General features: G+C 35.9%; 1 protein-coding gene across 1 annotated transcript; it reads left to right on the top strand.

The window, feature by feature from the left end:
* Nucleotides 1-27,856, top strand: ZUP1 (zinc finger containing ubiquitin peptidase 1). Its single transcript, XM_033234381.1, has 10 exons — nucleotides 1-249; nucleotides 1,525-2,097; nucleotides 7,850-7,960; nucleotides 9,773-9,894; nucleotides 12,283-12,451; nucleotides 16,752-16,940; nucleotides 17,210-17,375; nucleotides 21,869-22,020; nucleotides 23,541-23,761; nucleotides 27,608-27,856. The coding sequence occupies exons 2-10, from the start codon at nucleotides 1,539-1,541 to the stop codon at nucleotides 27,653-27,655; spliced, it is 1,737 nt and encodes a 578-aa protein (XP_033090272.1). The 5' UTR covers nucleotides 1-249; nucleotides 1,525-1,538; the 3' UTR covers nucleotides 27,656-27,856.

The raw sequence follows: 27,856 nt of genomic DNA, 5'->3' as shown, positions 1-27,856 counted from the left end.
CGCATGCTGGGATTCTTTCTTTTCCGTGGGAGAAAGGAAATGCCTTTTGAATGAGGTACTGACGGCCGAGGTGTTGGAAGTTCCTAATTCTTTCCTCGGTTAACTGTGCAACTCTGCGTATTGGGAAGGCCTGGCCTCAGTCATCAGGCCGGGAGAGGTATTGGACGCCGCGCACGCACTCCTCTGCCAGCGAGGCCCGAAGGGGAAGCCTAGCGACGCGCAGTGTGGCAGCTGCTGGCCTCTGGGCCGGTAAGAATTGATGGTCCCTTCTCTCATTCCCCGGGCCCAAAGCCTTGACCCACTTAGTGCCTGCTAGTTTCGCGTCCCTGGCTTGTGCCTTTGGCGCGGAACGTTTGGGAGACTCGGCCTTGCGGCATTCTGACTTCACCCACCAAGTGCCTAGCCTGGCACTGGGTACCTTCTTGTCTCTCACTCGCTTCCTCTGAGGCGCCTGGGTACCCTCTTGTCTCTTACCCGCTTCATCTGAGTCCATGCCCAAGTGCATCATTCTGTGTCTGACCGTGTCCCAACTACGGGAAGAGAATAAACTCCGATTGTGACTTTAATCCCACTGGGGGCCCGGGAGAACTGCCTTCTAAAATCAGAGACTATATCCATTTGTCTGGAGAGAAATGAGAAAAATAAGGACAATATAGGGAGGTATTTTAAAGGTAAATTTGTTTAAATGAAGGGAATAGTGCCATTACTTTTCCTGTTTGATTTTAAATAGTCTTTAAACACTTCTATGTCAGTAGTCAGTACTTTATTTGTCCATAAAATCCAAAAGTAACTACCTTTGGGTTTTACAGTAGTCTTTGACAACCTCAAAGAGATGAGATACCTTGCCCAAAATGACGAATCTGAAATTATTACCCAGTTCTCTTGACTCTGGAATAAGTGCTTTTTTCTACTGTACCACTTCTGCTTTTATTCTTGGGGCTGAGGATACAGGCTGCGGAGCATGACGGGGTTGGCATTTTGGCTTCCACCTTTTTCTGCTTGTGGTGACCTATCTGAGCCAGAATTTTTTTGTGTAGAACAATAATAATAGCACTTAAATTAGTGTGATACATTTAAGGCTGTTTAAATGTTAAACTCTGCTATTAAGATGTCTTTATTTACCCTCCTCAATATAATCAGCTTCAGTGTTCAGTATTTAGCTATATCAGTTGATAAATAGGTTTCTTTTCTTCATTTTTTCTTACTTGATTTATCTTACCTGGACAATTTTTTAAACGTTATTTTTTCTCCGCCTTGGGCCAGAGACATTTTTTTGAAATATTTTATTTTAAACATTACTTGTTTTCATTATTATTGCCTTTTTTTTGAAAACATAAACTTGAAATTTTGGTTGATATTTATAAATAAGTTTTTGTATTTGCGGAACAGTAAGTGCATTGAAGACTTCTTCATCAAAATAATCCAGCGTTAAAGACCAAATAATTGTCTCAAATCATTTTATGAAACACATTTTTCCTTCAAATCTTACTTTGAAATTGAAAATAATGTTATGTTCTTTTCTAGTTACTTGTCATACCATGCTTTCCTGTGATATTTGTGGTGAAACGGTAACCTCAGAACCAGACATGAAAGCTCACCTAATTGTTCACATGGAAAATGAAATTGTATGTCCGTTTTGCAAGTTGTCAGGTGTGAATTATGACGAAATGTGTTTTCATATTGAAACAGCTCATTTTGAGCAGAATACACTTGAAAGAAACTTTGAGAGGATAAATACTGTACAATTTGGAACTTCAGATAACAAGAAAGACAACACCCTACAGTGTGGAATGGAAGTTAATTCAAGTATTCTTTCAGGTTGTGCATCTAATCATCCAAAAAATTCATCTCAATGCCTGACTAAAGATAATACTTTAAAACATGAAGCCTTTTATTCAGAGAACTTAACTGAATCTAGAAAATTCCTGAAAAGTAGGGAAAAACAGTGTGGCCTAACCGAAGTAAAAGGATCTATCTATGAAACAACGTACGGTCCTCCCGAATGTCCATTCTGTGGAAAAATAGAGGAGCATAGTGAAGATATGGAAACTCATGTGAAAACAACGCATGCCAATCTTTTAGACATTCCATTGGAAGGTAAAGTTTTCATTTCAATGTAAATTATTATAAGTTTACAGCCTCAATTTAATATGTGGTGGTCTAAAAGTTAGTTTGTAAGTCAACTTACCACAGATGTATTTTGAAATCCATTTTATGTCTATAGCATTTTTCATTTGCCATTATTGAAATATAAAAGTACATTATGGAAAAGAATTTTGATGCAGAAATAAAATGTTTCAGCTACATTGAGAGTAGTTTTGGAACTTTCTGTCTAGTTTCCAGAGGGTATTCTTTTTATTGTCACTAACCCAATAGCATCTGGACTGTCCTGGACTCTCTGACTTTGCATTGAGTTCTAGTTTGACTCCATTATTCTGTTATGATTGGAGAACAAACTGTCTGTGATGTCAGTTCTTTTAAATTTGTTGAGGCCCGTTTTATGACTCAAGACATGATCTATCTTGGTCATGTTCCATGGGTACTTGGGAAAAAAAAGTGTATTCTGCTTTGTTGGGTGGAATGTTATATGTATGTCACTAGATCCTGTTGTTTGTGTTCAAATTATTTATATCCTTGCTCGTTTTCTATAGTAGAACTGTCTAGTAGTTCTATCAGTTTTTGAGAAGGGGTTGTGAAATCCCTGATTATAATTGTAAATTTATCTATTTTTACTTTCAGCTCTGTCAGGTTTTGTTTCATGTATTTTGAGGCTCTGTTGTTGGTGTGTACACGTAGGATCTTAGGTCTTTTTCTCATTGTTGGACTTTAAGCATTTGTCGGGCCAGGTGTCATGGTTGTTGCCTGTAATTCATATCTAATTTTTAGATTTGTGACATGGTTGTTGCCTGTAATCCAGCAAGTTGGGAGGCCAAGGTGGTCAGATCCCTTGAGCCCAGGAGTTGGAGACCATCCTGGGCAACGTGGCAAAAGCTCGTCTTTTCAAAAAAAAAAAAAAAACCACTAGCCAGGCCTAGTGGCTTGCGTCTGCAGCTCCAGCTATTTGGGAGTCTGAAATAGGATCACCTGAGCCTGGGAAGTGGAGGGTGCAGTGAGTCGTGATCACACCACTGCACTCCACCCTGGGTGACTGAGTAAGACCCTGTCTCAAAAAAAAAAAAAAATTGTTCTGTATTTTGGATACAAGTTCTTTTTTGGATGTGTATTTTGTAAATATTTTCTCCTAGTCTGTGGCTTGTTTTTTCATTATTTTAATAGAGTCTTTCATGGAGTAGGAGTTTTTAATTTTAACGAAGTGCAACTTGACAATTTCTTCTTTCGTGGATCATGCTTTTGGTGTTGTGTCTAAAAACTCTTTGCCAACTTCTAGAAGTTGGATAGTTTTGCATTTTACATTTAGATCTGTGATCCGTTTGAATTAATTTTTGTAAAAGATATGAAGTCAGTGTCTACATTCTTTTTTAGTGCATTTCTCTGATTATGAAATCAATATCTTGTATGCAGTTATTTTAATTTCCTCTATTATGAACTGCATGTTACATTTTTTGTACACTTGAGTTACATGGATTTTTCACCTGGATATTGTCAAATATTTTTTGAGTTTTTTTCAGTTGCTTTTAAAATATATTCTCAATACTAATCCTTCAGCTGTATTCTATAAGATGTTGCTTATCCTTGAATTTTGTGCAGTATTTGAATTTTATTTTTGTTTTCTATGTATTGTCTAAAAAAGTATTCTTTACTCTGAGTTCAAAAAGGTGTTCTCATATATTCTAAAAACTTTAATGTTTTATCTTTTCACTTTTTAACATTTTTTCTGGATTGTGTGTGTGTGTACATGTGTGTATTTTGTGAACTTGGGATCTAATTTTTATGTTTTCTCTGTGCAGAAACCAGATTTATCTCTGATTTATAATATAGTTTCTGTCTTTTATTACATATCTGTGTGGGCCAGTTTCTGGTCTCTTACTTCCGCTTTATTTATGTATGTGACTTTCGTTTCCTTATCACACCACCATTTTAATAACTATTTTGTAAAATGTCATCAACATCAGATAGGACAGTTTTTCCCTTGTTCTTCATTTTCATTATCAACTTAGACCTTCTCATTCTTTTCTTTGAGTTTTATAGCCATATTGTCAAGTTTCATGAAAACTGTTGTAATTTTGTTTTAAATTAGATCAAAGTACATCTCCCTGTTAATTCAGGTCATCTTTTGTATCCTTTAATACAATTTTGTGTTTTTTTTTTGTTTTTTGTTTTTTTTTGAGATGGAGTTTCGCCCTGTCACCCAGGCTGGAGTGCAATGGCACAATCTCTGCTCACTGCAACCTCTGCCTCCTGGGTTCAAGCAATTCTCCTGTCTCTGCCTCCTGAGTAGCTGGGACTACTGGCACCCACCACCACGCCCAGTTAATGTTTGTATTTTTAGTAGAGACAGGGTTTCGCCATGTTGGCCAGGCTGGTCTGGAACTCCTGACCTCAGACAATCCACCTACCTCGGCCTCCCAAAGCGCTGGGATTACAGGCATAAGCCACCACACCCGACCTTGTGTTGATTTTTCGTTGCACATTTGTGTTAGCTTTATTTCTGTATAGTTTATAGTTTCTGTTGCTTTTGTAAATTAGATTTTTTCCCTCTCATCTAAGAAACTTTTGTAGTTTTATAGAAACACTGTCAATTTTTTAGATAGTTGAGGTATCCAGTCTTATTCAACTATTACTGATTTTATTTTATTTTATATTTTTTGAGACAAGGTCTCATTATGTCACCCAGGCTGGAGTTAAGTGGCATGATCATGGATTACTGCAGCCTTGACCTCCTGGGCTCAAGTGGTTCTCCTGCCTCAGCCTCCCAGGGAGCTGGGACTACAGGCCTGCACCACCACGCCCAGATAATTTTTTTTTAGTGGAAATGAGGTCCTGCTATGTTACTCAGGCTAGTCTTGAACTCCTGTGCTCAAGCAGTCTTCCTTCCTCAGCCTTCCAAAGTGTTAGATTGCAGGTGTGAGCCACTGCATCTGGCCTGTTACTAATTTTAATAATTCTACATTAATTCCCTTGAATATTCTAAGTAGATCATTTTATTATCTGCTAATAATGAAAATTTACGGACTGCTGCAAGGAAAAAAATGTGTATTGATTAAAAATGCCTGACAATCCTTTGCTGACACAATGTTTCCTGTAAGTTTCTCAGGACCAGTAAACTGGTGAATTATGGTAGTCTTATGAGTCTGAATGTTTAGTTGAGTTTAAAAAAGACCTGTTGTCATTAGAAGTACAGAAGTTAAATAGGAAAATAGCTAGATTTAACCAATGTTCAGTTATAGTAAATGGAAAAGGTGAATTTGCAGGTGGTTTTTAGGGAATGATTATCATATAGAGAAGATGCATGGAATCTGGACTGGAAAGTAAAGAAAAACATGAGGGTGGTAATGAATGACAAAAAAAATAGGGTTTGTATATTCTATATAGGAGGTTTTAGTTAGGTCAAACAGTTTTTAGAGTGGTAGAATTAAAAGAAGTGAGGTGGAAGGATAGGTGGTCGGGAGTGATATTGGAAATTGAGATTTCAGAGGTGGTTCATTTATTAGTGATAACAAATTATGAGTATAATTTTTGTCATTCGGTAGGTAAATTAGGGTAAAGGAAAAGATTATTGGAAACAAAGGCGTAGAACTATCCCTGTGGATATTGAAGTTGCTAAGAATGATCATAGTATAGGGGCTAGGAAAAGAAGATTTTGATCCAGGTGTTAAAAATGCTGCTAGTAAATGAAAGGAGTGTCTAAGACTTCAGAAAATATTAGGCACTAAAAAAGGTAGGCGAGGCCATATTATGGTGACATGAATTATTACAAAAATGGGGCTTAAAACAGGTTTGACAGTGATGAAAGGGAGCAAAGGGGATGCCTTTTCTAGTTCTAGGGCCCTGAATTGTGAAAGAAAAGTTGCCTCTGTGTTAGGGGGCTGTAGAGAAAATGGGGTGTCATGAACCAACCAGATTTTAGTTAAGAAGGTGAAGTGAATATTCAGAGAAAGATTGTATGTATAGAGAAGCTGACTGATGATAGATGATATTTCTGAAAGGCATTGGGTAGATATTGGGAAAATAGGAGGGGTAGTAGCTTGGGTCAGATCAGTGGATATCCTTCAGATATTTAAAGATTGTTAAGACACTGCCACTGAACAATTACATTGGATTCATTGACAGAACAGCGTTGGTGGTTATGTCAACCCTAGGTGACTCCACTGGACGATGATGGCTAACCTCTGAGGCTTAGTTTAGATTCTGGTGGTAAAAAAGGTATACAGGGATATGAGGTGTAGTGTGGTCTAATGTTGAGGAAGGTTGGTTATCACTTAAAACTAGAAGGGATGGAGGGTTTGGCTTGCAGTAATGTGATGATCAAAGAGATAAGCAAAGGCCTCCTTGACATTGGCTCTGACTCTAAGGCATTTTATGGTAGAGAACTGGCTGAAAGACTTCTCTTATATCCCCCAGCATTACTTATGGAAGCTGTATACCATTATTTCTTAGTGCAGATTTTGGAAATATTTTCTGAGTACTTATTAATACTTCATTTTCTCTTGAGCTTTGCCATTGAATTTTTTATTCCAATGATTATATCTTAATATTTTCATTTTTTTCATCTTTCTATTTTTGCTTAGTAACTTTCTGTCCTGGTTTCAAAGATTCAGTTCCCTCCTTTATTTCAGTGAGCATTTCGAACATACTTATTTTACTGTTTATTAGGATGACTGTAGCTCCATTTCTTCACAGGTAACTTTTTCAGTTTTAGATTTCCGGGCTGTTTTTCTTGGCATTGCAGCCCCCAGTGCGTTTATCAATTCAAATTTTAGTGTTCATCTGTTCTGGGAGTTTTATATGATCCCTTTCTTGTGAAGCAGTTTCATGGTTCCTTCACCCTGGCTATTCACAGTCTCTGCTTTCAGACCAGGCCTTATATACGGATTGCTCCATGCTTTCACTCTGTGTATACGCACAATTCTGGGTCCCTCTTCTATGTCCCCTATCTGCTAGGTCTTGGTCTTACAGATGGACCACTTCTGTTTTTGGCAAGCTAGACCTGTCTGCCTGCAGTGCTATGTGATGGATGTAGCTCTTTAATCTCCTGCTCCTGTGTAGACAGTATTACCCTAATTCCCAGCTTCATGCTGAATGTTTAAGTTCAGCACCTTACCACTCTGGTGGGTGCTGAGAATTTAGCCCTAAAAACCCATGTCCAGACTGGGCCCTACTTACCACTTTGATTTTCCTTTCTGCTTCTCTTGTTTTGACTACAGATCTGAATATTTATTATTAATATTTCCCTTTTTTGGACTGGTGTGAGAGGTTTTGCTATGCTCAGCCTTCTATCTTGACCCTAGAACTAGAAAAATAGCTTTTAAATCCACTACAAAGAGCTTTTACTTATGTAAGGTTAATAAGTGGTAGACAGTCTTTGACATGGGGTGAAATACCTAAAAGTTAAAAAAATAAAACCAACTTGGTTGGGCATAGTGGCTCATGCCTGTAATCCCAGCACTTTGGGAAGCTGAGGCAGGAGGATCACTTGAATCCAGGAGTTTGAGACCAGCCTGAACAGCATAGTGAGACCCCATCTCTAAAAAAAAAAAAAAAGCTGGGCGTGGTGGCATGTGCCTTTAGCCCCATCTACTTGGGAAGCTGAGATGGGAGGATTGCTGGAGTGAGCCATGATGGTGCCACTGCACTTCAACCTGGGCAACAGAGCAAGACCCTGTCTTAAAAAAAAAAAAAAGAATTAAAATTAAAAAATAAAAACAACTTAATTATGTCTCTAATACAGACTGTGATCAGCCACTCTATGATTGTCCTATGTGTGGGCTTATATGTACCAATTACCATATTCTTCAGGAACATGTTGACTTGCATTTGGAAGAAAACAGCTTTTGCCAAGGTATGTTTATATGTTTAAAGATAAAAATATCATTTAATTTCTACTTTCTAGGACACATATCTAATTTTTAGATTTGTGACATGGAAAAAAATATTTAAAAATACATCTTTTCCTTTAAAAGTGTTATATTTACAAGTTGAGGCCATTTCTTTAGCAGCTAGAAGTAATTGAATATTGTATTTGGTCAGCAAAAATTGTTGAACTAGAAAACTGCCATATGGCACCTAAAATTTGACAAATGAATGTGAACTATATAACCAAAATATCTTTCAATGCATCTTGAGCTGCTTGAGCAGCTTCTAAATGACTTATTGGTTTTACTGTGATTCTATAAAAGTTTTCCTTTCTCCGCTACGTTTTTTAATAGTGGCTTTGTTTAAGTAATTATTATGGTGTCTTAGAAGTAGAAAAATTCTGTATGAATTTTAGAAGCCCAGTGAACGAAAATAAAAAGTAGATCCCAAGAGAAACCAATTGTATTTTACCCTATTTCAATTTTTTAAGGTACGTCGATAGCTTCTATTAAGATAGAGGTCTTTAGTGTCCAGTGTCAATGATCCTAGTATCAGTATCAGTGTTCATGGACAGTGTTACTGCTCACTCACTCTAACCCAAAGTTGAGATTATTGGAGCAAAGATGGAAAAGTCCTCTGCTCTGGTGGTTTCTGAATGCCTCCTAATTCTTACTCTTATTTATGATAGGCTTTGTATGAGCACATGTATTATACTGTAAACCTATAGTGGGTAATAAGAAAAAGATATGGTCTAAGTAAATCACTGTAGATAGCCTCAGGGGACACTAAACATTGATTGTGACTTGTATATCCCCAAGAATGGAAGGGTGACCAAATAGGAAGATGTAGCAGCAGCTGAGAACTTTGAAAGGAAAGGAAGAATATTCAGTGATATAATTAAAACATCAGGTCGAGGGGTTAAGGAGACAAGATAGTGGCCAGAAGCCACTGACAAATGGATCTGGGGGACACTGAGTAGAGAAGATGCAGGGTGACATGTTGCAAAGTTTTACCATTTTCAGGGGCCAAACAGTAATTAAATTATTATCTAACACCTGTACTTTGTAAATGTGTATTTTTATGCTCTTTATTATTTTCTTTTTCTCCCCTAGTATTTCTTGGAAAAATCAATCTGTCTTAGTTATGTTAAGGGGTATCAATGAAGGATGTTACTTAACCTTTTAAAATTCCGGTTTCCTCAGTAAATAATAATATCTACTTCGTAAGATTGTTATAAAGATCAAATAATATAATTAATGAAAAGTGCTTGTCACAGCTTAAACACTCAGTGAGGCTGGACATAGTAGCTCACGTCTGTAATCTCGGCACTTTGGGAGGCCGAGGCTGGTGGATCACCTGAGGTCAGGAGTTTGACACCAGCCTGACCAACATGGCGAAACCCGTCTCTACTCCAAATACAAAAATTAGCTGGGCATGGTGTCAGGCACCTGTAATCCCAGCTATTCGGGAGGCTGAAGCAGGGGAATCACTTGAACCCGGCAGGCAGAGGTTGCAGTGAGCTGAGATCGCACCATTGTACTCCAGCCTAGGCAGTAAGAGCAACACTCCGTCTCAAAAAAAAAAAAAAACAGTGACTATTAGTTGTCATTTCGTTGGAGGTTATTCCTTACTGAAGCAGTTCTAAGTTTTGCTAGATTTGTACTCAGTTCCAAATCATCACAGTCATGAATAAATGGCAAATAATAGCATTTACTCCATTTTAAAAACATGTATTAAATAATAAATAATCTTTGATTGTAACAGTTATTTTATTCTGAACAATAAAAATACCTAACAGGCATGGATAGAGTCCAGTGTTCTGGTGATCTACAACTGGCTCACCAGCTTCAGCAAGAAGAAGACAGAAAGAGGAGATCTGAAGAATCAAGACAAGAAATAGAAGAATTTCAGAAGCTGCAGGTACAAAGATTAATAAGAATTATAATATTTTGATTTGGTAAAGTTATTTTTCAAATATGCTTTCAGGATTCCAGTATATTATTTTTGTCCTTGTTATTATTCAAAAAAAAAAAAAAGGATACATGTTTGTAACAGCCACCATTTATAAATATTCATTCTAGTCGGGCACAGGAGTAATCACTTCACATGTAATATCCCAAAATCTTTACAACAAATTCATGGTTATTTTAGGCTCCCCCATCCCCCTTTTTTTTTTCAGATGAAGAAATGGAGACGGAATGGTTAAGTAACTTGCTCAGTGTCAGGCAGCTAATTAGTGAAAAAGCTTGCATTCAAACCTGTGTAAGCTGATGGGACAAATTAGGAAACCAAGACTCCGAATTTAAGTGTTTGTATAGATACTTGGAAGTGAAATTTATACCTAGAATTAATGTCTCCTGAGTCTTAAATTATTTTACAGATTGCAATTTCAGGCATTTAGAAAGAACTATTTTATGGGAAAATGCTTTTTTTATGATATTTGAGGCTTCATTTATCTCAGGTGGGTGGTTTTACCTGTTGGACTAAACTGTCAGCATCTGGTATATTTTTAGTGCATTTAAAATTTTAATGTCTGTTTTCCTTTTTTCAGTCCTAATTTGTAGACTGTAGTGTTATCTGTGCTAATAATGCTCATAGATTTTGTTGTTGTTTGTTTGTTTGTTTTCTTGAGACGGAGTTTCGCTCTTGTCACCCAGACTGGAATGCAATGGTGCAGTCTCAGCTCACTGCAACCTGCGCCTTCTGGGTTCAAGTGATTCTCCTGCCTCAGCCTCCCAAGTAGCTGGGATTATAGGTGTGCACCACCATGCCCGGCTCATTTTTTTGTATTTTTAGTAGAGACGGGATTTCATCATGTTGGCCAAGCTGGTCTTGAACTCCTGACCTCAGGTGATCCGCCTGCCTTGGCCTCCCAAAGTGCTGGGATTACAGGCCTGAGCCACTGTGCCCAGCCTGTTGCTTATAGTTTTTAAATGTTCTGTTTTTAGCAGTGATAGGATAGTGCATAAATAAAAAGTGTTTACAATTGAATAGGTTTGAAACAGTTAAACAGGTTTGTATACTTTGGGACTTCTCAAAACCTTTAATATACTAATGTGCATGTACATATCACAATTTTCCTGGACTTATTTGACCTCTCTTTTTTTCTCAAACATCTCACATTGCTTAGAATGTGCTTTGGAAGACCTAATGTAGGATTTTTTTCTCACTGATGACTCACAATACTTGCAAAATAGAAAAGAAAATTGGCTTTTCTTAAGACCTTTATGCCTTATGTAATGTAAAACATGATCAATACAAAAAGTTTCCAATATTTAAGGAGATTATGTAACTTTGCAAGTTAGTCGTTTAGGTCTCTGAAAACTTTTACGTAGAAAAGTTTCTATGAAAACTTTTCCGTAGAAAACTTTTCCGTAGTTTTATACATACTGTTTGAGATTCTCAGTCCAGTGTACAAAACATAGTTCATTTATTGTGTAACATGACTGACTAAATGAATTATGGATTAAGTAGGCCTTTGTGGACTAGACTGGGAACCAAATAACAAGGACTGACAAATTTCCTTGAAAAAATCAGTAAAGGATTCAGAACTCTTCTGCCTCTCCCAATACCTGAGGTAGAAAGACAGGATCCTCTGCTTTCCCTACTTCAGGAAAAGTAAGTCTCTTGCCCTGGAGATTGATTAGAAAGAAGTGGTTGCTTATTAAGTCAATACTTTTTTTGTGTGTGTGTTAGTTTTTGTAAAAATCTTTTTTTTTTTTTTTTTTTTTGTCAAAATAAACTTTAATTAGGACAGTAAATTATTGGGGCATACATAATGTTTGTACATTTTACAGTTTTGATCCTTATTTCCAGCTTGTTGTTAAGACAGACCTTCTTGAGCACCTGCAGTATAGTGCATGAGAAGGCCTGTTTCCCTATGCAGTTGCAATTTATATGCAATTAATTGCATAAGCTCTTTTCGACTGATATTCTTTCTTTCTTTCTTTCTTTTTGAGACAGAGTCTTGCTCTGTCACCCAGGTTGGCATGCAGTGGCACAATCTCAGCTTACTGTAACCTCCACCTCCCAAGTTTGAGCTATTCTTTTGCCTCAGCCTCCCAACTAGCTGGGACTACAGGTGCTTGCCACCACACCTGGCTAATTTTTTAATTTTTTTTTTTTTTTTTTTTTATACTTAAGTTCTAGGGTACATGTGCATGACGTTTATATCATGTATAACTCCCCCATGCAATCCCTAAAGTCTATAAACTAGAATGTTTCAACATGTTTCCAAATAAAATTATAATTTTCCATCCTCATAGAGTTACAGGGATGTAAAAAGTCATTTATTTTTATGTTCAATAGAGACAATATGGTTTAGATAATTCTGGAGGATACAAACAACAACAACTACGAAATATGGAGATAGAAGTAAATAGGGGAAGAATGCCTCCATCTGAATTTCATAGAAGAAAAGCTGATATGATGGAATCATTAGCTATTGGTATTGATGATGGAAAAACAAAAACTTCCGGTGAGTACTTAAACATCAATCATTGTTTTAATATTGCTTACACCACTGAACTAATAATGAGAATCATTTTAATTTTGCTTAATTTTCATAATCCATCTGTGCACTTTTTTTAATGTATCATTTTAAAACTTCTGAATTATTTTTACAGTAAATAATTCACTTAAAAATTTACTTTTATATTGTATTACTTGACATTTAAAAAACTGCTCTAGACAGTGCTAAGAAAAGTATAATGTGAGCCACATATATAATTTTAAATTTCCTGGATCCACATTAACAAAAGTGAAAAGGAACAGGTGAAGTTAATTGTAATAGTTTAAACCAGTGTATCCATGACATTATTATTTCAACACGTAATCAGTATAAAAACTATTACTGAGACATTTTACGTTCTTTGTACATTCTTCAAAATCTATTTTCTACTTTACAGCACAACTCAATTGGGTAGCTACATTTCAAATTCTCCATAGTCACAAATGGCTGGTGGCTGTTTTATTGTTTGTACATTTTTAGACACTGACAGCTCTATATACATTGTATCCTTTAACTCAAACATCTTCTCCTGTACTGTTATATATTCCAAATAAGGTCATTGTTGCTTAGAGAAGTTACAGTGACTTTGCCAAAGCGAGGTTACACAGCTGGTTATTCCTAATCATATCTTCCTTGCCCCATAATATGGCTTTTTTCTGACAAGTATTAAAATTTTTTTCTTTGTATATATTAATATATAAACAGACTTTTTATAGAAACAAACTTTGTTACTGCCACCCAGATTTTTTGAATCTTAGTGTTTTGCCATATTTACTTAAAAGTTTTTAAAGCTTCAACACCTTTCATAGGTATTCAAAGCCCTTTATGTACCCTTTTTCTGATTCTAATTTGCCCTCCCCACAAGGGAACTGTTATCCCGAGTTTGATATTTATCAGTCTCATACATGCTTTAGTACTCTTACCGTGTATGTACATTTCCATAAAATATTTTGCATGTGTTTATATATAAATGGGATACAACTTGTATACTATAAATTGTTTTGCTCAAGTATGTTGGTTCTTACAGTTCTACTTCATTCATTTTAGCTGCTGTATAGTATTTCCTGGTATGAATTATAGCTCACTTATCTTGTTTTCATATTGATAAACATTTAGATTGTTTCCAATTTTCTACTCTTATAATTTATTAGCATGTCTCCTCCAGGAGTTTCTCTAGTATTGCATCCAGAACTGGAATGCTAAGTTAAAGGGCATGCAAGTCTTCAACTTTGTTAAGGTTATTCGAGAATTGTTTTCCAAAGTGCTTGTAATCTACACTCACACCAGTGTATTTCACACACTGTATGGTGACACTTAAATTTTTGCTATTTAACAGGTTATGAGATGATACATGTTTTAATTTGCATTTCCTGGATTACTCCTGAGTTAGTTTCCTCTTGAACGAATTACCTATTCTCTTCCTTTCTCTGTTCTCTATTGGGTTGTTTGTTCTTATTGATTTATAGTAGTTCATTAAGTATTCAGAACACTATTTTTTCATTAGTTATATGAGATGCAAGTATCTTTTTCAGGCCTATGGTTTGTGTTTAAATGTTATATATAGTGCCTTTAATTAGACAGAAGTTTCTAATTTGAATATAATCAAAGTTCTCAATCTTTCTATTTATTATTTGTGTCTTAAGTAACTCCCCCATCTTTAAGATCACAAATATATACCTTTATGTTTTCTTCAAATATTTCTATTTGGCATTTCACATTTTGATTTTTAATCCACCCAGAATTTGTTTGTATGTGTATGTTGGAGGGAGGAGAAAGAAGATAGGAATCTGATTATTTTCTCCTTATTTATAATAGTCCTTATAGCAAGTATGTATTATGCTTATTTATTTCACTACCATTTATTGAATCTATATTTTCTCTACCTATTTGTAATACTGTATATTATAGATTTTCATATATCCATGAGTCTGTTTCTAAAGGCTGCCTTTATATTTTTTCAGGGGTCTCCACGTAAAAAAGTTCTCACTATGGCATAGAGCATCCTACAGATGTGTGATATGATTCGTTAGGATACAGGAAGAAAATATGTCTGTAAAAAAGCACACTGCCCTGTAATATAGAAGTGATTTACTGTCAGAGATTTTTATTTTTCATTAATTATGCAAGTGTTAATTAAGCAGCTATCATTTAAAGAGTCTTCACTATTATACTGCATTCTTGTTAAAATTTTAACAACAGAATATAACTGAAGATAAATTTACTGTGGAAAATATCTAAAGAGATTTAGGTGCTAAGGAATAAAAAGTATAAGGAAATTTTCCCCTAAAGCAGTTGTATGATGTTGCTAAGACAGTGTGGCACTCCATCTGATATGTAACATATATACTTAAATATACTAGAATATTTATTACTTTTCTTTCTGTTTTTTCTGTCTGCCACCCCACCTCATTCTTAAAGGGCTGTCTCAAATCTTGATCTCTTAATCAAAGTCTTTGATATTAAAATCTACATTTAGCTTTCTTTCTCTGAATTCCTAGGGGACCCATTCATTCCATGCTACAACATTTAGTACTCAATTATATAGTATTTTAATTGTTGTTTTTCTTGAATTCAAGTCTTTCTAAGTTCTTTGGAAGTGGTTATAGTGATCAGTATTTCTCTTTTTCATGGTGCAAGGCACAGCTACAACTATTGGTTCATTTAATTGTTTTTATTTATTGATCTTTTATTGTCTTTCTTAAAGACAAAAACCCATTTTCTTATAGGAAACCATTCAAGCAAAAAGGATTTAGTTATTGTCTTTGGTGCCACAAGCTATAAGAAAGTTATGGGGAATATAAATAAGATCTCCCTACCCATAGGCTTCACAGAGTCTGTAGAGTATGTGAATATATACAGAGAACTATAGTATTCTGTGACTGAATGTGGCTAGTACCTTGGGGACACAAAAGCAAGGTTAGAATCAGAAAAAGAGTCTATGAAGACAGTAGCATGTGAAGGATCTATAATTTTGAAACATAAGGAGAGTATACTAAAAGCAGGAAAGGGACAGAGTCAGACGTCCATTGTCCTAACACCTAGTTTTTCCATATTATAGCACTTGTTATAGTTGGGGTCCATGACATTTTAAAGGATATTATCATATTTATCTTTTTGTACTTAGCACTTAGATAGTGCCAGGTGTATAAAAAGTGCTTAGCAAATGCTGAATTTGAAAATTATAATTTAAAAAATTAAATTAAAACTCCATGGGCCAAATTATGTTTAATGTGTTCAGGTAGGCCACAGCCAAAGTTAAAGCAAGAAGAGTAATGTGAAATAAAGGTAAGTCGATGGATAGCTTTCTGTAGACTTCATAAAACATAGATTAGAACTATTCCTGTAATCCCAGCACTTTGGGAGGCCGAGACGGGCGGATCACGAGGTCAGGAGATCGAGACCATCCTGGCTAACACGGTGAAACCCCGTCTCTACTAAAAAAATACAAAAAATTAGCCGGGCGAGATGGCGGGCGCCTGTAGTCCCAGCTACTCGGGAGGCTGAGGCGAGAGAATGGCGTAAACCCGGGAGGCGGAGCTTGCAGTGAGCTGAGATCCGGCCACTGCACTCCAGCCTGGGCGACAGAGCGAGACTCCGTCTCAAAAAAAAAAAAAAAAGAACTATTCTAATTAGGTTTATAAGGCTGTTAATAAGATTCCTAAACCTATTGTTCTGCCTTAAGAAAAGTTGTCTTCTGTTGTCTTAAACAAATTAATTCATCTCCCCAAATACCAAAATGGTATAAGTTACTAAAGGGTTGAAATTTAGTGTATTGGCGTATGGGATATGTTTATTATTCATGAAGTTGAGTTTTTAAATGAAAACATTTGTGTTATGCTTTGAAAATGGCAGAATAATCTGCAAAATAAAATCTTAAATTACAAAAAAATTAAAACTATTGGTAATAGGAAGCCATTAATATTTTTTGATTGGGAGCAAATTGATTAAGACTGAATGATCTCCTGTAGTCTATACAATAAAATGGAGAGACAAGAAGAACATTTATTCAACAGTTGTACTTTATGTGCTGGGCCCTGCAGATGCAGAAAATTTCAATGAACTGTAATAAATAATATGCTAGTGTGAGGAAACTTGGATTGTAGTAACAAGCAAGGGCACAAACTAAGGTTATAGCAATAAGAAGGTGAAGAAGATGGAATTGACAGGATTTAGATATGGAGTGTGAAGGAGAGGTTGATACTAAAAATGTATGAGATAGTCATATAAAAGTGATAATGACTGCTTCTGAATCTCTTTTCTACTTTAGGAATTATTGAAGCACTTCATAAGTATTATCAGAATGCTGCCACAGATGTGAGGCAGGTGTGGCTTTCTTCAGTGGTGGATCACTTTCATTCATCTTTAGGCGACAAAGGTTGGGGTTGTGGTTACAGAAACTTCCAAATGCTACTTTCATCATTATTACAAAATGATGCTTATGATGATTGCTTAAAAGGTATGTGAAATCTAGTGCTCTGACCTTGTCATCTGATAAAATACATATGATATAGAATGATATAGCATACACAATTAATAGCTTTAACAGTTAGCGGATATTTATATAAGAAACCTGAATTCTGCTTGGAAGAAGAGAAAATGATAGAAGATGTCAGGAATAACTGTCTTAAAAACTGTACAGTTCCCCTAGTACATGATACACTGCTAGATGATATTATTCAGTACTTTATTAACAGTCGTGTAACATGTTTGCTTGTGTAATTTTAGGTATGTCAGTTCCTTGCATTCCAAAAATTCAATCTATGATTGAAGATGCATGGAAGGAAGGTTTTGATCCTCAGGGGGCCTCCCAACTTAATAACAGGTTACAGGGAACAAAGGCCTGGATTGGAGCATGTGAAGTATATATACTCCTGACCTCCCTAAGGGTAAAGTATGTACCTTAAAACCTAAATAAATGTTATTTCCTTATCTAGGAGCTTTGTTTTTTTAAATTTTATTTTTTATCAAAGAGATAGTTTAAAAATAAAATTAAGTAGCACTGAATTAAGTAGCAATGAAAACCAGCAACCTGTTCACTATCTTGTGCTCTCCTCTACCCTCAAGTCCTGTCTCTCAGAGGCAACTGTCACTTCCATTGTTTTTAAATAGTGTGCTTTCGTAGTTGTTTCGTGGTTTATGAGTTTTAAGTATTGTCTGTTTTAATATCTTATACCTGTTTACCTTCAATCCTTCTAATATGATTAAACCTCAGTTTTTATTAAAATCAGAGTTTACATCATTTTATAAAGTCAGATTTTATTACACAGTTGCATAAATATTGCTCATTGCTGATTTTGTTTTCTAAAATCATTTATAATTTTTTCTTAATAATTGTGTTTCCTTTTCTCTTTTACTATAATATGTGACTACATCATGGCCTCAAGTTTTTGCACCCCACCTGTCATGTAATCTGAAGCTGTCCTTATTCTTGGACACATCCTTCTTGGAGCCTTCTGTCCTCTTTGCTCCGATCTGGACTTTTTGCCTTCTAGATCTACAGCTATTACCATGTAGCATTTGTTCACTGTGTGTGTGTGTTAGGACCTGGATTTTTCTTGGATTTCATGTCTCTTTTTTAGATTACTTCCTTTTGCTCGAGCACTTCCTTCATTAGTTTCCTGAGAAAGGGTGCCTAGTCATTATTATTTAAATGATAGTTTGGATAACTGTATTATTCTTAATTCTACAATCATTTTCACATCAAATTAAGTTTCTATTCTTCTGATGTCTAGCAATGAATATTACTATTGAGATGGTAAGATGTGATCGGATTCTCATTTTTAAAATGTATAACCTATTTGTTTTCTATGGAAGTTTTTGCAGTCTTCTCTTAGCCTGTCATAATTTCACGATAGTATGAAATTTCATTGTGGGGCGTAGGGCTTTGATTCATTGTGTTGGGCATTTGTTTTTCTCTTTGAATCTGGAATTGTGAGTTGTCTAAGATCTTAGTTCCATCTAGGATAGTAGGTAAGAGCTTGAACTTTGGAGTGAAACTGCCTAACCTTGATTCGTAGCTTTCCTACTTAATAGCTGAATGAATGAGCTCGTCTGTACCTAGGTCAACCATTGATAAAAGAAGGTATTAATAGTAGTTAGACAATTAAATGGAATAATAAAGTGCTTAGAACTATGACTGGCACACAGCGTGACTTCAGAGGTTAACTATTGTTGTTTGATAGTTATAATCTCTCCATTTTCTTTGTGGAACTGTTGATAGATGGCCACTGAACTTCTCTTTTTTTTTTTTTTTTTTTTTTTTAAATTTATTTGAGACGGAGTTTTTGCTGTATTGCCCAGGCTAGAGTGCAGTGGCGCGATCTTGGCTCATTGCAACCTCCGCCTCCTGGGTTCAAGTGATTCTCCTGCCTCGGCCTCCTGAGTAGCTGGGATTACAGGCTCCTGCCACCATGCCTGGCTAATTTTTGTATTTTTAGTGGATACGAGGTTTCATCATGTTGGCATGTTGGCCAGACTGGTCTTGAACTCCTAACCTCAGGTGATCCATCCACCTCGGCCTCCCAAAGTGCTAGGATTACAGGCTTCAGCCACCGCTCCCGGCCTGAACTTCTTTACCTTCTAAGTTTATCATGTCTCTTTTTTAAAAATCTTTACTTTTTGTTTTATTTTCTAGATTTACTCAAATTTATCTCCCAATTACTGTATTGAAATTTTTATTTTCACCATTATGTTAAGGGGTAATTTCACAGCATCATTTTCTTTATGGTTGCAAAATTTCTTCCAGTGTTTTCTTTCTATTGCCTGCATTTTGTTTGTTCCATATTAATTAATTTTCATGTCTGTTTACTTTAGTCTTTTCTATTTTGAAAGCTTTCTTTTAACTTTTGGAAATCCTTAGTTGTCCATTCAGAGAGTGAAGAATGAAACATTAAAAAGCTGATTTAATGAAACATTAAAAAGGACTGCATAGAGCTTGCCGATTAGCAGATTTCATTTAGAAGTCTTAGGTGGAAGGTTACTATTTGATTGGGGTACTCTCAAATATCATTATATATACAGATCTTTTCCCAGAAGTTATCCAGAGAAGAGTTTTTCACTCTCCTGCCTAGAGTTCCTGCATTAGTGGAGGGGAGAGTTAAGGTGTGATTTGCCTTCGAAGCAAACTTTCAATAATCTCATATTTTTAGCCTCACTGTACTCAAACCTTGTGCTTCTAAGCTTTCAGCCTCTCTCTGATTTTGAAACATACGGTTTCCATTTTCTTTTATTTACTTGGATATGTTCTCTGTGCTGCTTTGCATTTTCTGAAGATGTGAGCTTTTTTCCTCTCAATTCCCATTCTCTTTGTCCTTGAGTGTTTAAATCATTTTTTCCTTCAGTATTGTGTCATCGGGCTTTTAAGAGGAAATAGAGATAGATGTCTGTGATCATGTTTAATGGAACATTTGCCTTAAGCTTATGGCTTTATATTTTCTTTTATGTTTGTTTCTAAGTTATTAACCAGTGTATCACATTCTTTTTTTTTTTTTTTTTTTGAGACGGAGTCTTGCTCTGTCGCCCGGGCTGGAGTGCAGTGGCCGGATCTCAGCTCACTGCAAGCTCTGCCTCCCGGGTTTACGCCATTCTCCTGCCTCAGCCTCCGCAGTAGCTGGGACTACAGGCGCCCGCCACCTCGCCCGGCTAGATTTTTGTATTTTTTTTTTTTTTTTTAGTAGAGACGGGGTTTCACCGTGTTAGCCAGGATGGTCTCGATCTCCTGACCTCGTGATCCGCCCGTCTCGGCCTCCCAAAGTGCTGGATTACAGGCTTGAGCCACCGCGCCCGGCCTATCACATTCTTTTTACCACATTAATTGATTAGATTCAGAGGTAAAAATATTTCTTTCATTTATATAGAAAAACTAATATTGTGTGTATATATAATGACTTTCTTGAATTATTTAAATTTAAAGAACTATTTTAATGCCCTCTAAATTTATTTCTGCTTTCCTCCTTTTTCTTTTTGCCAGTGGGTTCACACTTTCAGATTATATATACTCTGTCATGTTTTGAGTTTTAAAGTAATTCTTTTTCTTTTTTCTTTTTCTTTTTTTTTTTTTTGAGACAGAGTCTGTCTCCAGTTTGTCGCCCAGACTGGAGTGCAGTGGCACGATCTTGGCTCACTTCAACCCCTGCCTCCCAGGCTTAAGCGATTCTTGTGCTTCTGCCTCCTGAGTAGCTGGGATTACAGGCATGTGCCACCACACCTGGCTAATTTATTTATTTATTTTTATTTTTAGTAGAGATGGGGTTTCACCATGTTGTCCAGGCTAGTCTTGAACTCCTAGGTTCAAGCAATCCACCTGCCTTGGCTTCTCAAAGTACTGGGATCACAGGCGTGAGCCACTGCACCTAGCTGTAATTTTTGTCCAGCTTCTTTCTTCGTACCTTAAATAATTTAGAAAGCTTTTTTATTAATATATTGTGAATGTGTTTAATAGTTATTTACATGTCTTTCTGTTGCTTTCTATAGGGTACTGTTTAATCAGTATTCTAAATGTAAATATGCAAACTGCTAACCCCAAAACATTCTTTTTACTTATAAACAGTTTATCCAGAAGTTTATTTGAGCACTTAAAACCCAGTAACCAGCATTAAATTTGCTGAGGCTGAGGTTAGCAATTTGGATGTTTTAGAGATTTTATTGCTAAGAGAAATAAGGACAGGATATCTGTGCTGTAGTTTAAAGTGATGATAAAGCTATCAAATGCTTTTAGTTGTACCTGACCTTTCAAAAACAGTCGTTGAGTAGTATAACCAGTGTTTCTGGCTAAAAAATTGTTTATTCAAGGGTGACTTACTCTTGAAGGAAGAATACCAGAGTGGTCTGGTGGCAAATAGGAGATAGATGTATAGATGTGGGTACACACACATTTTTCTATGATCTTTGCAATTATTTTTTGTTATAGAGATTTGAAGTATTTAGAGTCTATTTGATATATACAAATGGCTATTGAGGAATTAAAATCAGAAATCAGCTTCTAACTGATCATCAGGGTTAGAAACTAGAATAAAAACTGAAAAAATTATATGTAGATGACTTTTTAAAAATCAAGTATGGTCATTATTTACTATTCATGGAGATTTTATATATCAGAAAATGTTTGTAACCTTTAGGTTAGTCAGCAGACTTAATATGAAGTTCTTTAAATAGTTAGCTAGTTAGAGGAATAAACAGGGAGAATTGTTAAATAGTTATCCCCCACAAAAAGGAGTTTTTGAGAGAAATAATAAAAATTTGTATTTACTTTTCTTTCTTCTTTTACAGGGAAGTAATGGCTAGAAAAAGTTAGTTCTAAACTAAGAATTTGTTGTATTTGATAACTCCATCAATGAAAATATTTTAAAATGCCCTTTAAATATGCATTTTGTCCATTTTTAATAGGTGTCATATTGTTGATTTTCATAAGTCAACTGGTCCTTTGGGTACACACCCTCGCTTATTTGAATGGATATTGAACTATTATTCTTCAGAGGGGGAAGGGAGTCCAAAGGTAGTGTGTACCTCTAAACCTCCTATCTATCTTCAGCATCAAGGTTAGTATTAATATAACTCATACTTGACAATGTTATTTATAAGATAACAGATTGTTGCTTTTGGACAGCTTAAGGTTTCTGTTTGTTTTTTTAGAGAGAGTCTCGCTCTGTTGCTCAGGCTGGAGTGCAGTGGCACATTCTTGGCTCGCTGCAACCTCCACCTTCCAGGTTCAAGTGATTCTCCTCAGCCTCCTGAGTAGCGGGGATTACAGGCGCCTGCCATCATACCTGGCTAATTTTTGTATTTTTAGTAGAAACAGGGTTTCACCATGTTGGCCAGGCTGGTCTGATAATAGCACAGAGTATTATGACATTAATCTGTCTAATTTTTCAGAGCTCCTTTGACAGTACAATACTTTCTTAGGAAATTAAGATTGATATTTCTACAATACTTTGTTGGGTAATGAAGATTGATATTCCTGACATCTTTAGGACCTTTTGCACTTGTTGTTTTCTGTTTTTGGTTCACTTGTCCTTCATTGTTCATCCCTTACCTTCTTGGGTGTTTACCCACATGTCACTTAAGTGAGGCCTTCCCTGACCTTACCTTACCTTACTTAAAAGTGGAACTCAAGGCCAGGCATGGTGACTCGTGCCTGTAATCCTAGCACTTTCAGAGGCCGAAGCAGGAGGATTTTTGAGCCCAGCAGTTTGAGACCAGCCTGAGTGACATAGTGAGATCCCGTCTCTACAAAAACGTAAGAAAATCAGCGAGATGTTGTGGCACGTGCCTGTAGTCCTAGCTACTCAGGAGGCTGAGGTGGGAACGTCACTTGAGCCCTGGAGTTGGGGGCTATAGTGAGCCATGATTCTGCCACTGCACTCCAGCCTGGGCAGCGGAGTGAGGGTGTCTCAAAAAAAAGTACAACTCATCCCAACATCCCACCACTGGCATTTTCTTCATTTATTTACCTTGTTTATAGAATATCTCTTCCTATTAGGATATAAGTTCCAAGAAGTCAGGCACATTTGTCTGTTTTTGTCTGCTGTTACATGCCTTCGTGCTTGGAATAGTACTACGCACATAAATACTTGGTAAATTATGAATGATGGTTTGGATTGACAGAAATAAACAGAAGTAAATATTAGGAATTTCATTGTTTAGGGATACAAACTATAAGAGGGTAAGCTTCCTCCACTGATATTCTAGCATTTATAGGTTTACTTTTGTTTACCTTTTGGAATCATGAGAATTTTGTTCTAGAACAGTTTTTGTTCTTTCATTTGAGATAATTTGAATGAGAAGGATCAAGGGATTGGGAAAGGAAAAGTAAAATATTTGGCAGAATAAAAGCAGAGTTTTTTTTGTAATGAAGCCTTTAGAAAACTAAAGTTAAATGAAAAAACTGAAGTAGAACTAAACTCTTATGTCTTAGGAGAACTCAGATACATATGTGTCAGAGAGTCTGACTATATTTATATTCTAAACACACATATGCTCACACAGCTTATATACAGAGACTATTTGTATAACTAAGTGGATGTGACATATGTATAACAAAAAAAAAATCTTTTGATAGGTCACAGTCGAACTGTTATTGGAATTGAAGAGAAAAAAAACCGAACATTATGCTTACTAATATTTGATCCTGGATGTCCTTCTCGAGAAATGCAGAAATTATTAAAGCAAGACATAGAGGCTAGCAGTCTCAAGCAACTTCGAAAATCTATGGGAAATTTAAAACATAAGCAATACCAGATAGTGGCAGTAGAGGGTGCTCTTTCTCCAGAGGAGAAAGTTGTAAGTATCTAAATATTTATATGTGAAGTTTGAATGAGATGAACTTAAAAGTTTAAAACTTTTAGCTTAAAATCGGTGTTATCACTTTTTTCTTCCCCCCCCTTTTTTTTTTTTGGAGACAGGGTCTCACTCTGTTGGCCAGGCCTGAGTTCAGTGGCGTGTGATCATGACTCCCTGTAGCCTTGACCTCCCAGGCTCAAGCGATCCTCCTGCTTCAGCCTCCCAAGTAGCTGGGACTACAGGCACATGCCACCACACCCGGCTCATTTTTGTATTTTTTGTAGAGACGGGGTTTCACCATGGTCCCCAGGCTGGTCTCAAACCCCTAGGCTCAAACGATCTGCCCACCTCAGCCTCCCAAAGTGTTGGGATTACAGGTGTGAGCCACTATGCCTAGCCCACTTTGTATTCCTTAGCACCTTACTCTGTTTCATTAAGTTTGAAAAGACATTTGGTTTTATATGTTCTTAGTTTTCTGGAATGAACATATTTATATTTGAAATGGTACTTTAATGACTTTCTATACTTAGAGCTTCATAAAAGTGTTTAATGTCAGGTGAGCAATGAATAATAGAAACATATAGTAAGAAAATCAATAACTTAATCCAAGGAGACCTAACTCATATTGGTCTCACAATTATGGTTTATTAAAATATGATTCTTGTGATTCCTAAGGCTCTATTTTATGCACTTGGGCTTATTGGATATTCACATGTCTAGAATTTAACTTCGTTAGAATTTCCTCTTGTCTTTATTCCTTGCAGTTAAGTGATGTGCACAATATTACAGAAAAATTCCTAGGAATTGAATCCTAGCCACTACACTATCAGGGAGGGTCATAATATTGTAGAAAAATTCCTAGGAATTGAAAAATTTCCACTTGGTACGATAGCACATCAAGTCTAGAAAATGCGTAAACCCTAAATTAAGAAAAAAAGCTCCAAAATACTTCACATTGATTTATTTCCCTCTAAAGAGAAAAGGCACTGAAGACTAGAGACAAACAGTTATGGAGAATAATGGGATCATGGGGGAAAGGACTATAAGTTTTTGAAATAATGGAGCTAGAGTAATCTTTTCAGCCTCGTAACATGGGATGTAAAGGCAAGGATTGTTTAAGAGGTTCTTTAAGTTACTTATGATACATTAAAAGATTTATTTGTAATGATTTAAGTATAAAAATTGCATTCTTTTTTTTTAACCCTATCATTAAATTGTCCAGAGAAAGTTAAAGGTTTGTTTTAATTATTTTAAAATACCAAGATGCTTACTCACCAATGTACACATTGAGAACATTTCATACCTTCATTTTTTTTTTTTTTTTTTGGAGACCAACACTCACTTTATCACCCAGGTTGGAGTGCAATGGCTTGATCCCAGCCCACTGCAGCCTCTGCCTCCCTCCCTGGTTCAAGTGATTCTCCTGCCTCAGCCTCCCAAATAGCTGAGATTACAGGCATGCGCCACCACGCCCAGCTAGTTTTGTATATTTAGTAGAGATGGGGTTTCACCATGTTAGCCAGGCTGATCTTGAACTCCCAACTTCTGGTGATCCACCTGCCTCGGCCTCCCAAAATGCTGGGATTACAGGCGTGAGCCACCATGCCCAGCCACATTAATTTTTTTAACCCTATCATTAATTTTTCCAGATAAAGTTAGAGGTTTGTTTCAATTATTTTAAAATACCAAGACACTTGCTCACCAGTGTACACATTCCAGAGCATAGGTGTGGTTAAATATTACTATGGAGTCTTGCTGAACATTTTAGTTAGCTCTTATCTTTCTGGTTTTGGAAATTGAGCTGTTTATGGGGTTAGATTACTAAAAATGTGCTTTCTGCACTGTGCATTTGATGTTCTAGTTTTCAGAGTCATGAACAGTAGCCGTGCTTTAACTGTAAGAATCGTAACTTGGCTAACAATGTGGAACACTGCCAGGTAGAAAAGGAATAATAATAATAAATATAATAAGATTTTAATTATAATAGATTGAAATAACACTTGTCTAATGCTTATTCTGTACTATTGGCTATCCTAAGCACATTACATATGTTAACTAATTTAATCCACACAACAGCCCTATAAAGCAGACACCATTATTAATCTCCATTTTATAAAAGAGGATGCTGAGGCAGAGAGAAATTGTATTCCTAAGGTAGCACAACTGCTAAATAGAGAGTCAGGATTCCAATTTAGGCAGTTTGCATCTGGAGCCCTGCCCTATATTGCCTCTTCTGTAAGGATACGAAACCTCATAGTCATGTTTGCTGAGCTTTTGTATGAACAGTTTCACATTTCTTCTTGAAAAGATACTGCATTTTGAAAAATGAAAAAAATTTAATCTTACTAGTTTAATATAACTTATTTTTTTAGCATCTGTTTCTTATAGTGATTCTGTCCTTTTTAACAGTACTTTATACTGTAGGAATTCAGCCAGTATTAATGTGCCAAGTGTTTTGCAGATCATCAGGTGGAAGTCTACAGCTTTATCTAAAGGGCAGAATCGTAATTTTACTTTTATTTCATATTAGCTTTTATAACTAATTTTTTAAAAGTCTATTTCTTCAAAGCAATAACTATAATTTTTTAAATTATAGGATTAAAAACAAATTTGATAGTTTATGGTATCCCAAAATATATTTATAACTGCATTTTATGTTTTGTTCTTCATATTTGTACTTATGATTAGTTCTGATCTTTTAATAATCATTCAACTATTATAGAAAAAGAGTGATTGGTTTTCAAAATTTTTTTTTTATCTTGGCCACTGTCTTATAATTACCATAAGACATTTCCGCCATAGATATGTTTTGAGTGTCTACTAATTTCAGACCCTGTTCTAGATATTGGAGCACTTGTTTAGGTGAAGGGATTTATTTTAGACAATATCACCTAATGCAGTTCAGTTAAATAGTAAATATAAATTTATGCAATAGCCATGTTCCTTAATTCTTTTTCACATGATGATATGCAGTTTTATTTTTATTTTTATTTTTTATTTATTTATTTTTTGAGACGGAGTCTCGCTCAGTCGCCCAGGCTGGAGTGCAGTGGCCCGATCTCAGCTCACTGCAAGCTCCGCCTCCCGGGGTCACGCCATTCTCCTGCCTCAGCCTCCCAAGTGGCTGGGACTACAGGCGCCCGCCGCCACGCCTGGCTGATTTTTTGCATTTTTAATAGAGACGGGGTTTCACAGTGTTAGCCAGGATGGTCTGGATCTCCTGACCTCGTGATCCACCCGCCTTGTCCTCCCAAAGTGCTGGGATTACAGGCGTGAGCCACCGCACCCGGCCGATATGCAGTTTTAAAGTTACCCCACTATATTCTTAATTTTCCATTGTGTCATTCTTGTATTCTCAGCTTGATTTAACTTAGTTTTAATTTAGCTTGGTTTGATATGTCTTGATTTGGAACTCTGGTTGTGAAAATAGCACAAACATAGAAAATTTTTTTGAAGTGACATTTTTAAGACTATAATGAGGGATATGCATAATGTTTATAAAGTTTCTCTCTGCACAGCCCTGTCTTCCTCTAGCCTCCTCTGTTTTTATTCATCTCTCTCTGACTTTGAGCCAGCATTTTACTTTTGACTCATTATTCCATTAAAAAGTGACATTTTCTATTTCATACTGTTTTGTCTTTATCTGGAATTTTCTTTGTTTATGTCTTGACTGGAAAAATGTTTATTCCTAACTTTATAAGTTTGAGATTACAATTTTTCTTTAGGAATTTTCATTATTATCTTGAAAAAAAAATTCCAGATTTTATTTTTTATATTAGAGTGACAACACATATTCTAATTAATTGACTTATAGCTTTAAATTGTTTTTTAAAATTTCTTTTCAAGGCCAGGAGACAAGATTCTCAAGTCTTTACAGCCGAGAAGATTCCTTGACGAATCAAGCATTTCAGTGCTTGAGAACAATACTTTGTTTTCTACATGTGGATATTGAACTCCTTAACACAATTATGAATCTGTGAATTCTCTAAGTCTTAACATAGAATTTAATTTCTAAAATGCCTGTGTTTAAGTTATACCTGTCATACTTCATTGTTTGGTAATTATTTCAATAAAATGTCTTGTTTTTGCATTGTG

The sequence above is a fragment of the Trachypithecus francoisi genome, unplaced genomic scaffold, assembly GCF_009764315.1.
Source record: "Trachypithecus francoisi isolate TF-2019V2 unplaced genomic scaffold, Tfra_2.0 Lachesis_group15, whole genome shotgun sequence".
NCBI classification, from domain to species: Eukaryota; Metazoa; Chordata; class Mammalia; order Primates; family Cercopithecidae; genus Trachypithecus; species Trachypithecus francoisi.
This window is presented reverse-complemented; position numbering and strand designations above follow the sequence as displayed.